At 44.3% G+C, this 12,608-nt stretch overlaps 1 protein-coding gene across 1 annotated transcript; it reads right to left on the reverse strand.

Annotated features, from left to right (window-relative positions):
• Positions 1-2,944: 2,944 nt before the first annotated feature.
• LOC111147723 (ankyrin repeat domain 66) lies at positions 2,945-9,336 on the reverse strand. The gene is made up of 3 exons (XM_022503945.1): positions 9,174-9,336; positions 7,167-7,395; positions 2,945-3,146 (listed from the first exon to the last, which is right to left on the reverse strand). Exons 1-3 carry the CDS (start codon positions 9,334-9,336, stop codon positions 2,945-2,947), a joined length of 594 nt encoding a protein of 197 aa, XP_022359653.1.
• Positions 9,337-12,608: the final 3,272 nt, after the last annotated feature.

A 12,608-nucleotide genomic window follows, 5' to 3' on the forward strand; every position in this document is an offset into this window, starting at 1 on the left:
CATGGAGGAGGATATAAACCCAAGCCCACTTGACTCATAAGGCCATGATCATAAAATACGGTACTTATTAGAAAAGACTGCTGGGGGAAATCAATTCAATATGCTGTAAGCAAAAGAGGAAATACTATTATGAAAGTAGTATTTCACAGATTTCCTGAGTACAGAACCAGAACTGGAAACTAGAAAGCTGTGCATGTGCGTGCATGTCCCCACCTGCCCCCACCCCTCCCTCCCTACACCTGCCATCTTTTACCTCAGTCTTCTCTCTTTGTGGAGCACCTTCGGACACTTCCTCAGCCCCGTGTAGAATGAGCCACTCCATGCTTCTGAAGTTATATGCTACTGGTCTATCCTATCATGATTCCTTTTCAAGTTACCAGGAGAAGACTCCTTTAACATTTTTTCCTTTTTTAAAAAAAAATTTAATTATCCAGGTGGAGATGTGAAATCTGAGGGAGGCCACAGAAATTCCCGAGTCCAGCCTACTTCTGTGGGTAGTCTTGTGTATCCCCAAAATGGGCTCACCCACCTCCATTTGGATACCTCCAGAGCAGCCAGTTTCATTGTGGGAGTCCTGGCTGTTAAAACACCCACCTGTATATACTGCTCCTGCTTCTATTAATTCTCCTCCAAGGAGCCTACCAAGGCTGAGGGGCCAGGCCTGGGCAGCAGGCTCAGCCCCAGGGTTTCCCAGTTCCTCCCTTCCCAGCTCCTGGCCCACAAGCTCTGGTCATCAATGTTCCTCCGAAATGGGTGCCTGACCACACCAAGCAAAACTGCCACCCACCATGTCCGATCTTTGGGCGAGATTTCCCTGCTGTTTTTTCATCCCAGTGCATGGTAGCTGGCACTTAGGCAGACATATTCTTCCAGAGGAAGACCCGCTGTGAGTAGCTCAGGAACCAGAAGCAGTGATGAGGGCAGAGGTGGGAATAGAGACCCTTCTGCTCCTGAGGCTACACAGGGAGGTAGGGAGCCCAGGAAGGCCCAGGCAAGAGGGGAAGTGCAGAACCCAATCCTGCTCCCACTTCTCCACCCACAGCCCGGCTCAGTCATAGGTCCTGTCTATGCCTTTCTGAGGATGTTGCTAGGGCTGAGGGTGGAGGGGAAATTGTGGAGAGGAGACTCTTGGATGTGGTTGAGTGCTCTGAGATGGAGGGGGCTTAGTGAGGTGAATGAGGGCCAGTGAGGGAGGGGCTCATTGGTGGGGGTAGACCCCTGCGAAGACTGGGTCTCAGGATGAAGGGGGAAACGACAGGCCTTTCTTCAACTTGGGGGTGCTCTGTGTTGCAGCCTGGGTCTTTTTCCACCCCACCCCCACCCCCTCTCCAACTGCAAGCCTCTGCATGAGCTGTGGCTAGCAGGAGGGGGAAGTGTGAACTCTGAGAGAGGATGGACTCTGCACAGCTGTCAAGGGCAGTGTGGGGCAGGTCAGGACAGAGGCGGAGACCCCCCTGTACCAGAGCCTAGTCTCAGACGCCAGAAACAGCTGGCTCCCAGGATAAGAATCTGAGTGGTCCAGCTTGAGTCAGGTGTCTTCCAAAGTTCGTACCCTGGTTGAGGACCAATAGGAGCACGGCAAGCAGGAACCACCTCTGGGACTTGCTGAGCATAGAAAAAGGGGATTGATGCTCAGGATGGATACAAACACTAGAAAAGGTATCCTCCGTAGCTGTACGACTTTCCTACCAGAGGTTCAAGCATTTATTCATTTCAGAGAATTCAAACCAAGCATGGCCTGTATTAACATAAGCATTAATTGAGGAATGTGTAATGAGGATGTTAGGTGCCCAAAGACATTGATTTAGGTAGAAAAACTATTAACTGGAGTTTATCAGGCCAGCTGCCTGGTGGAGGCTCTAAATATTTTCTGGTTTCTACTGCAGGACTATCTGATAGGCCAAATAAACAAACAACCCCCCCCCAAAACAGAACAGAACAAAACAAAACAAAACAAAAACAAAGCAAGCCAGCCATGTAATTTTAAACACTCTAGCAGCCACGTATTTTAAAAAGTGGAGAGAAAGAGAGCAAAATTCCTGCCAGTGACATATTTTATCCAAAATATGATCATTTCAACCCATAATCAATAATATTGTTAATGAACCACTTTACCTTTTTTGTTCTAAATATTCAAACTCTGATACGTATTTCACATGTAGAGCACATCTCAGGTTGGATGTGACATTTTAACTGGAAATAACCTGATCTGTACTGAGATTTCCTAACACGCACACCAAACAGTAAAGACGGAATCACACGTCCTAGTTTTCATGCTACCCCTCGTTTGTTACATGGAACAAATCCTCGTCTGTGCTCCCAGTTCTCGCTCACCAAGTTGGTCTATCGCCCGGATCTCTCTTCCTATGGGGAAGTGATCATTGGTAGAAATGACCGCTCTGGGATTGTGGCCCTCCACCCCACACAGGAAAGCCATAGCTGGAAGCTGGGAGCTACCTTTGTTCACCTCTTTGCTTCGTTTATGGGACAACAAATCGTATTTGTCACCGATTAACTATACTGAGTAGGTAGGAAATTTCTGAGATTTTATTACTACTTTTTTGTTTGTTTTCCATCTCAACAATCGAGTTCTCTTAAGAAGAACTTTCATTGCCTCCTGAAATTCTGTAACAACACAGCAGGGCCAGAGGATGCTGATAGGGCAAATGACTGGTGACCACGTACAAGCAGCGAACGGTCGGCCGTTCCTGGCAATTCCTGGGGACAGTGCGCCTCAGCAGGGAGGCAGCTGCTCCAGCAGAGAACACCCATCAAGGCTTCAGATCCAATGGCAAGTGCTGAGCTACCAAAAGAAGTCATCTGGGTAACGGTCTCTAAGTAACATCACATAATGACGGTACAGGTCTCACAACTCCTATTCTGGTCCAGGGACAGTCCCCCGCAGCCGACCTGCATGGTAGAGCCGCCGAGGATGCTGTCCTTCTCACTCCCGTCTCTCCTTCATATGGCCAGGCCTGGTGGGGGCTCGAATTGTTTTATTCATTTTCTTATCAGTGTTTCGATTCAAGGAAGGGAGAGACAACTCCAGCTCCCTTTTCTTGGCATCCCAGTCTTCGTCCTGCTGGTCCAGAGGCAGCCCCTTCTGCCTGGCAGTGCGCCGGTGGTCCTGGCACTCGGGCTCAGCCCTGGAGAGGGGGAAGACGGTGGCCCTCAGCTCCTGGCTGGCCAGGAGAGCCTGTCCCCTCTGCAGCATGGGCCCCTCTTCCCACCCTCTGCACACAGGCTGGCCACGACAGCAGTCCAGGAGAGAAGGAAGGAGGCCGAGCTCCAGCATCTCCCAGTGCACCTGTAGGATGCCTCAGACACTAAGGACATGACTGTGACACGGAGGAAAGTGGCAAGCCCCTGAGTGGGACATTCATAGAATCAAGGACAGGCACTTAGCCTGAGGAAGGGGCTGCTAATTCTAAAGCATTCACATGTACAGAGCCTCCAGAATCTTAGCAGGAGGCGGCTTTCCTTCCTTTCTATTCCCATTGTATTTTATCCTGATTATAAAACCATGTCTGTTTGTCGTGTAAGATTTTAAAGTATGGAAATATATACAAAAGAAATAAAAAGGACTCGTAATCACATATGTATGGTATGTGTAGATGGATTTGTGGAAAGAATAGCGAGATGATCTATATGGACAGATGATAGATATGGAACAATATAATAGATAATACAGAAATAGGTGAATCAATCATCATATACACATGGACAAGGGGAAACATACGAAAGTATGGTCTGAAGTAAAGTGCAAAAAGCACGGTTCAATGAGAAGAGAGCAAACCTGTTTGACCCTCAGTCCGCATCCCTTCAACAAGCTAGAAGTGACGGCTCTTTATTTAGACCATATAGAATAGCTCCTCCGCCCTGTTCTTTCCACCTTTGCCACTTTCTAGCCTGTATTCATGCTATTTCTGTAAACAAGGATCTCCTCTCTTGGGAACTTAATGTCCAGCTCTGTCTCTGATTCAACTCTAAATCCTTTTTAGCAACTGGTTCAAAGCCATCTGCATGGTAGGGCTCAAAAATATTTATTGAAAGAGAGATTTACTCGGAAAAGGGTCAAATACTATCTAGGCTTCTTCTGAAGTTCTCTTATATCCTTTCTCTTCATCACCCTAGCCCAGGAGCCCCCCTGCTTGCAACAAGAGGCATTAGGAAATTCCTCCTGGTCCTTGTCCCCCCACTATCTCGGCACGTCCTCACACATCCACACACCCTATGCACATTTCCAACTTGATGCCTTCACTCCAAATCAAGAATCTTTCTCCCTCCTTCATTAGTCAGATCTTAGCTGTCTTTCAAGGTCCAGATTAATTTTCCCTTAATCAGGATCCCTTCTCTCTGAACCCTGTAAACTGTTGAAAAAGAAGTTCCTCTTGGAAGATGATGATCACTAGAAATGACTTACGCGTGATGTGGCTGACCTTTGTTGTTTTTGTCTGCTCAGCTCTGCCTGCCCACTTTTCCTCATACTGACAACCCCCCACTCTTTGGAGAACCACTCCTCCTCTGCTTCAGTTGTGCTGGGATCATGTGTCACCCTCGTCCACCCACTAATCACCAGGGAGGGGTTGGGATTTTTGCAGAAAGAGTCAGCCGAGGACAGCCAAGGACAGGATCCTGAGGAATTTCAGCCTCTTTCAGGCATGCGAGCATAGGAGCTCAAGAAAATCATGAGAAGAAATGATGAGACAGGTGAAGGAGAAATAGGAGAGAACAGCACCAGAGAAGAGAAAGAGTTTTTCAAAGAGACATGCCAAAAGAGAAGAGTAACCAGATATCAAAATAAGTGCAGGGAAGATGGGAGTTGGAAAGAGGCCATTGATTTAGCAACAGAGATCTCCCTGGATGAGCGCTGATTCAGTACAACACGGAAAAGAAATGCAAAGGTGGGTGAGGAAGACACCCACATAGATTAACATTTAATCACATAGATTGACATTTAAGTAGCACAGAAATGCAGGAAGAGATCCAGCCCCGTGTAGGCCCCCATGCTCAGCGTGCAGTCTCCGTAAGACTCTCTTTCCTCCTCCCTCTGCACCTTCCCCTCCCCTCTCAAATAAAGAAATAAATCTTTTTTAAAAAAATGCAGGAAGAAGAAAGAAACAGCAGACAGTAGAAGGATCTCTAAATATTTGTGTGTTTGTTCAATAAGATCTATTTGAACATGTTCAAAGGCCACAGAGGACTGAGGGGGAAGGAATAGAAAAAAGCTAAAAATACAGGAGAATAAAAGATGCAACAAAGAATACAGGGATGATGACGTTGTAGGAGATATAAAGGTTTGGGTCAGGGTCCATAAGGAGGGACAACATGAAGGAAGAGGTTTAAATGTATAAACACTTGACTTCAATACTCTCTATGCAGTAGAAAGCCCACTTTCTGAGGGACAGGCTGGGGAGATGGGGATGTGAACTGTCAGCAAAGGAGCAGGACAGGGAGACAGATCACCAAACTGTTCTGAGGGCTCAGCTGAAGATAGAAATCCCAGAACTTCTGGCGGTACCTATGAAATTATTTGTGGGCTTTTCTTTCCCAGATCAAGCACAGGCACGGAGAAGACGGAGACTGAGACAAGGCTGGGAATTCTGGGTCACATGGTACGGGAGGATGAAGGTTGAAAATTTAAGAATGCTGGAAAGAGAGGGGAAGAGGTGGTGTATCATGGTGTCCAACTGGCAGACAGATGGAAAATCATGAAACCTTCAGGCTGGCATCAATTGGGAGGGAAAGAAGTTGAATGAGAAGAGGTCTGCAAGTAAATACCTGTGTGGTGATCCAGGAACTGGCAAAATGAAGAGAGCGAGCTATGGTTGCAGAGTGATATGTTAGAGTTTTTAGAAGTTCAGAGAACAATGTTTTAGGTGCTGAGGTCCACAATGGATGGAGGTCACTGAACGTAGGAGATGGTGCAGGATTGGGGAGAAGAGTCTTCAAGTTAGGACTCAAGGTTCTCCTTCTTTTACCCCCAAAATCAACTTGATTATGATTTGGAATATTTTTTTAAAGATTTTATTTGTTTATTTCACAGAGACAGAGCACAAGCAGGGGGAGCAGCTGGTGGAGGGAGAGGGAGAAGCAGGCTTCCTGCTGAGCAGGGAGACCGACATGGGGCTTGATCCCAGGACCCCAGGACCATAACCCGAGCCAAAGGCAGGCTCTTAACCAACTGAACCACCCAGGCACTCCTGATTTTGAAAATTTTTAATGCAGACATCACTGTTAAGAGAAGGTCTCTTGGGTTACTCCTACAGATATCTAATCTCATCATAAGCAACTCTTTTAATAGTTTAACTTCCAGAAGATAACTTCATTTGCTAATTCTTACAAGGGCATTATACAGTCATTCCCCCTTCCCACCCTGAGCTGCCCTATAGATAGATTTGCTATGGATCTTATTTTGGTTTTCAAGCAACGCTGCCCTCATTCAATTACTTTACTGCCTCTTATATGAATTACCTATTAACTCAACCAGATTATAAATTCCCCAATTCCATCCCTCCCAATGCTGTACCTATCAAGTAAATAATTGATATTTAATTCTATTCGAATGCAGTGGGTGAGAGAAAAAATTAACAACTGCTAGAAAATTCATGATCTTTGGTGACTGTGTGAGTAGAAGATTCGTAGATGAATAGAAGTTTTAAAAGGTAGAAAGGCCCTTACCGCTGAGAGCCTAATTCACCAGCTCCATTTTTGATATGAGAAACCTGAGGCTCAGCAAGGTGACTTAAAAACACCCAAGGTCACACAGCTAATTGGAATACCTTTCAAGAATCTGAAGGGGCTCCATGAATCTTGTACCATGACCCATTTCAAGCTTGTGTCCCACCTCTCTTATCTGAGATAATTTTTGTATAATCTAAAACAATAATTTTAAGTTATATATTGTTAAAATTATTGTAAATATGTGTCATGATAATTGTAATTTTAGCATCATATAAAAATAGTAGATTTCACATCATCTAAAACAATATAGTTTCCACCCAAACTAGTCATTTCAGGGAAAAGAAATAAAAAAACTCAAACGACAGTGGGCTGAATTTGCTTCTTTCATTTTCATGGACCACAGACCACTGAGTTGGCAAAGACCTTGACTCCAGGCTCCTGTTTCTCTGTCATTTCTCTAACAGGAAATAAATGAAACTTACTTCTCCAGGAAGGCCACACAGGCGGTCTGCCCGTAGATCTGTGCGATCCTCTTTGGCGTGTCTCCAAAGAAGTCGGGGGCATCGATGGGGGCACGCAGTCCGTGGAGAACTTTGAGCACATTCACATGGCCTGACTCAGCTGCAAAATGAGCTGCGGTCCAGCCCACATCAGTTACCAGGCAGGGCCTGGCTCCATGTTCTAGAAGGACCTGCATCACCTCCATGTGCCCTTAGATGTAGCAAGAAGAAACAGGAGGAGGTTGAGATTAAAATGTCTCTGCCCCAATGAGGCCAGAGATGGCCTAGATAGGATAAAAAAAGGGATGACATTTGCTTTGGGGCCCTTCCAGTCTCCTAGCATCATCCCCTCCTCCTTCTCCCTCTCTTACTGAGGACTCAGTGCTCCACCCTCAACTCATGAACCTTGCTCCCTCCAGAGTTCTGGGCTCTGCAAAGATTCCCTCTACTCCCTCCGGGGCACTCCCTTTCCCCGTCCATTCCCACAGGCCCTTCCTAGGAATCTTGCTTCCCCGAATCACCCTACACAAGCCCATGTGGGCACTGGTAGGGCTCATTGCACTTTTGGCAGTTTCAGGGGTGATTCAAAAGCAAGTATTTTGCAACAATATGGATGGAACTTGAGGGTGTTAGGCTAAATGAAGTAAGCCAGATAGAGAAAGAGAAATATTATATGGTCTCACTTATATGTGGAATCTAAAAAAACAAAGGGACACCAAGATCACAGGTACAGTGAACAAGAGGTGGGGGAGGGGGAGGGGTTGAAGAAATGGGCACAGGGATCAAAGGGTACAAACATCAGTTATAAAATAAGTCAGTCCTGGGGATGTAATGTACAGCAGGGTGGCTGTAGTTAGTTATACTGTCTTGCATATTTGATAGCTGCTAAGAGATCTTAAAAGTTATCACAAGAAATTTTTTGTAAAAAAAAAAAAAACTACAACTTTTTTTGTAACTACATGTGGTGATGGATTTTAACTTCACTTAAAGTGAAGTTGTGGTGTCATTTCATAATATCTACAAAAATTTAATTATGTTGTATACCTGAAACTGATATGTTGTATATCAATTATACCTCAATAAAAAATATTTTAAGTCCCACTTACTTTATAGCTAGCGCAGATTAAAAACACACAGTTTGGGGTCCAATAGGTGTGGACTCATACCTCCCAGTAAGTACCACTTGCTAAGTGTGGAATCCCAGACAAGAAACAGAGGTCTGAGGCTCAGGTTTCCTCATTTGTAAGTGAAAAGTGTTATGACTCACCTCCCCAAGTTCTTTTGAAGTCCAAAGGAAACCACAGCCAAAGGCTGCACACCGTGCTACCCAGCACACAGCAAATGTTCACTAAAAGCTTCTTTAGTATAACTACCCTCACTTTGTGCTCAAATTTCTGCAAAATTCTCCCAACTGATTTCTCTGAAGCTAGTCTTGCTTCCTGCCAATCTATTCTTCATACAGAAATCAAAACAGGTTTTTTAAAAGCAAAGTTGACTGTAACACTGTCTTCCTTAATGTTCTTCGATGGTGTTCTATTGCCGAAGGGCTTGACAAGCCCAATGGCTGAGTTTTTGCACACTACCCTCCTCCACTTCTGTAACTGAGCCATGTGAGGCATGGAGGATACAGCAATGAACAAGACAGAGTCCCTGTCCTACCTTCCCTGTTGGAGGTCAAGAGGGCAGAGCACTAATACTAGTTGAGAGCAAACTATGAGCTGGCACCATGCACCCATCATCTTACTGAATCATCACCATAAGACTCCCAGGTAATCACTGTTCCCATTATGTAGGTGAATAAATTAAAGCCTAGAGATATTAAATAAGTTGCTTAAGTTGCTACAACCAGTAAGTGGTGGGGCCAGGGTTGATATGCTCCATTTAGCTCTCAAGTGATGCCCTTTCCTCTACCTACACAGACTACTGACTGGTAACTCCATGAACGGTAGACTCAAGGGGATGGACTCTACCCAGGCAGTGCCCACTCACCTTTGATTGCCGCCCAGTGAAGTGGGGTTCGGTCATTCCAGTCCACATCCTTGTAGTTTGGGTCACAGAGACCTTTTTTCAAAATCTTTCTCACTAAATTGTAGTCCCCTGAAGCCACAGCCTGGTGGAGCTTTGTCATGTCTGACATTTTGGTCAATTCCATGACAAAAACAACTGTGGGAAAAACATACCGCTTAGGAAATTCTCAACAATTCTTTATTCCCAGTAAGTGATTCCATAGGATTCCTTATCATTTATTTCCTTTCTTACCTCACAAAATTGCATGTGTGTGTGTTCTACTGAGGGTGCATTCGGATTTCAGCCACTGTGGTTAGTATATGCCAGTCCCCTGCGAAGAACTGTCAATGGCTCCCCTCTGCCTACAGGAATACAGGATGAGCTCAAGGGCTGGGATTTTCTATTTGGCCTCAAAATACTTTTCAGTGCTATTCCCTACTTCTATTCCAAAGTGCTAGTAGTATGATTCTGAATCAGTTGTGTAATTCTGTGTGTTCCCTTTTTCATCTATAGCATGGGTATAATTTGCCAGAGTTGTTGTCAGGATCCAAGGACAATCCATGTGAAAAATTTACTGACTGAACACAGAGCAGGTACTCCACAGAAATTTAATACTATTGGCACACCAATTCAGATGGACAAGATGTAAACATGCAAACAAAATGCCTACAAATTTTTTTACATTAAGACATAAACCAACAATTCTCAAACTATAGTCTACAGAGGCTTAGGAATCCTGACTCGTTCAGAAGAACCATGAGGTCAAAACTATTTTCATTATAATTTTAAAATGTCATTGGCCTTGTTCACTGTGCTGACATTCGTCCTGATAGTTCAAAAGCAGCAATGTAGAAAGCAGCTGGTACCTTAGCACAAAGCAAGGCAGTGGCAATGACACAGAACTAGATTAGCAGTCATGACATTCACCAGCAGAGAGTCAAAAAAAAAAAGGCAGCTAGTTTCAATAAAGACACTAAAGTAGTGAGAGTTATTTTTTGAATAAATGTTAACCCTTGGTTACATGACTTAATAAAAATGATTTTAAAATATTGTATAACGAAATGTGTCAACATATGGAAAGTCTGCATAACTCTGTGAACAAACGATAAGCATATGATGTTACAAAAATCATGCCTGGGTAAAGAGACCCATTCAAGATAGGACAATGGATTTAAGTGAGAAGTATGAAAAGTACACTGAGATTGTTTCAGATTCCAACTCACTTGTAAAGCACAACCCCCGTCCAGCTTTGGTGTAGTATCCAAGTCAAATATCCACAGTTATCTGGAAAGGTTATAAGATACTTTACCCTTTTCCAATTTTATATATGTGTGGAACCAGATTTTCTTTCTATATTTCTTTTTTTTTTTTAATATTTATTTATTTATTTATTTGACAGAGAGAGAGAGAGAGAGAGAGAGAGAGAGAGAACACAAGCAGGGGAAGCCACAGGCAGGAGAGGGAAAAGCAGGCTTCCTGCTGAGCAGAGAGCCTACATGGGGCTCCATCCAGGACCCTGGGATTATAACCAAAGACAAAGGCTTAACCAACTGCGCCACCCAGGTGCCCCTTCTTTCTGTATTTCAACGAAAACAACAAATTGAATGCAGAAGACCCAAGAATCCAGCTGTCTCCTATTGAGCCACATAGTAAAGAAATTCGACTACAGACACGCATATTTACATACATGCATAATAGAGATGCTGTTCTCACTTCTTTTGCTTTAGAAAATATATCATTTTTCATAAAAATATCATTCATGTTACTGTATATTATGCTTATTATGATTTTTAAGTGATGTAATAAACATTTAAATTTTTTCTCAGTATTAATTTCTAATAAATTAAATATTGATAACTGTAATCCATATACACATAAGCTTTCTGGGTTCTCAGTAGTTTTTAAGAGTGTAAAGGAATCCTATAACCAAACGTTTGAGAATTACTGACATAAACATGAAATAAAATATAGATAAAAAATATAGACAAAAAATTTTTTAAAAAACATAAAATAAGGGGCTCGGGCAGAAGAAAAGAATAAGGGGGGCCAGGAGGAATGTCTCTCTGACCCCAGCAAGTTGAGATCTCAAGAAGAGTTTGGAGTCAGCCAGATACACCGTGGCCCAGCAGCAGCACCACCCTGGATTTGACTAGAAATTCGAATTCTTGAGCCTCATATCAGACCTACTGATGTCACTGAAATATAAGGACACCCCTAGAGTGAGATAGAAGTATATAACTCAGTTAACATGCTATCTCTGAGGTGTTCTGATGGCGGTGCCTGGGGAGAGAGGGAAAGGACCATTCCCCAGGACTAGGAAGTAAAAGGCACCCTTTTTCTGAAAGTGACCTAAGCTGGGTCCAGAAGGGGTGAGTAAGAGTCATCTAAGGCACTGGCAGTGGGGGAAGATCCAACTCAGGCCAGCGTATCTACGGGGGAGGCAAAGGGCAAGCAGCTCCAACTCTGATGTACAGACCAAGGATAAATAAATGTTTCCTGTAAAGGGCTGGTTACAAAATTTTTTAGCCAAAATCAGGCCAAGAGGCAAGAATCAAGACTATTATGTAACATTACATAACTATTATGAAATAAGAGAAAAATTCCAGCCAAGGGTGGGCCATCCTGGGAGAAGAAGGGGTGGGGGTGGTGGGTGAGCATGCTTTGTGCTCAGTAGCCCTCAGCTGGAGATGTTCTCAGGGGGCAAGGCAAACAGCTCTAGGGGGAGGGGTCTGGCTGGTAGGGTGGTCATTCTCCTTCCACCTCAGTGGCGCCCAGATCCCAGCATACTGTTTCTCCTTTCCAAGAGCTCAACCATTCAAGCTAAAAGCTCGAGGGAGGCAAGGTGATTTGGTTGCATTAACTCTACTGCTCAGTGACCAGAAATTGCCAACAGCATAGTTCCCAAAATGTAGGTGGTGACCAGCAGGGCCCTGGGCAGAGGCTAGGCACAGCTGTGGGCTCAGCAGACAAGTGCTAGGAGCAGACGAGGGAGCAGTTGGCTCTCCAAAGCTCACAGGGAAAGCCCACAGAAGGCCACCATCATAGGAGGTGACCATGAGCCACACTTGGCCTGTAGACCATAGTTTACCAACCTCTGGTCCATATAAAGTATCTGGGATATTGGTAAAATGCAGATTCTGGTCTAAGATGAGGCCTGAGATCATCATTTATGACAAGTCCCTACCACAACCCCCAGTTTATAGACCACACTGAATAGCCATGTCTCTCAGGCTCTAAGGCAGTGGGGAGACCTGAGGTAAGGGAGAGTCAGTAAGGATGTAGCTGCTGTTCTTCTCTGAAGAACTACATGAGAGTTACTGGTGGGTTTAAAAAAAAAAAAAAAAAAAAAATGGAGGCCTGGGCCTCAGCTGAAGTGCTTCAGAATCTTTAACTGTATCAGACAAGAACATGCTTTTT

Source organism: Enhydra lutris, unplaced genomic scaffold (genome assembly GCF_002288905.1).
Source record: "Enhydra lutris kenyoni isolate GAN:26980312 unplaced genomic scaffold, ASM228890v2 scaffoldscaffold17, whole genome shotgun sequence".
NCBI lineage: Eukaryota > Metazoa > Chordata > Mammalia > Carnivora > Mustelidae > Enhydra > Enhydra lutris.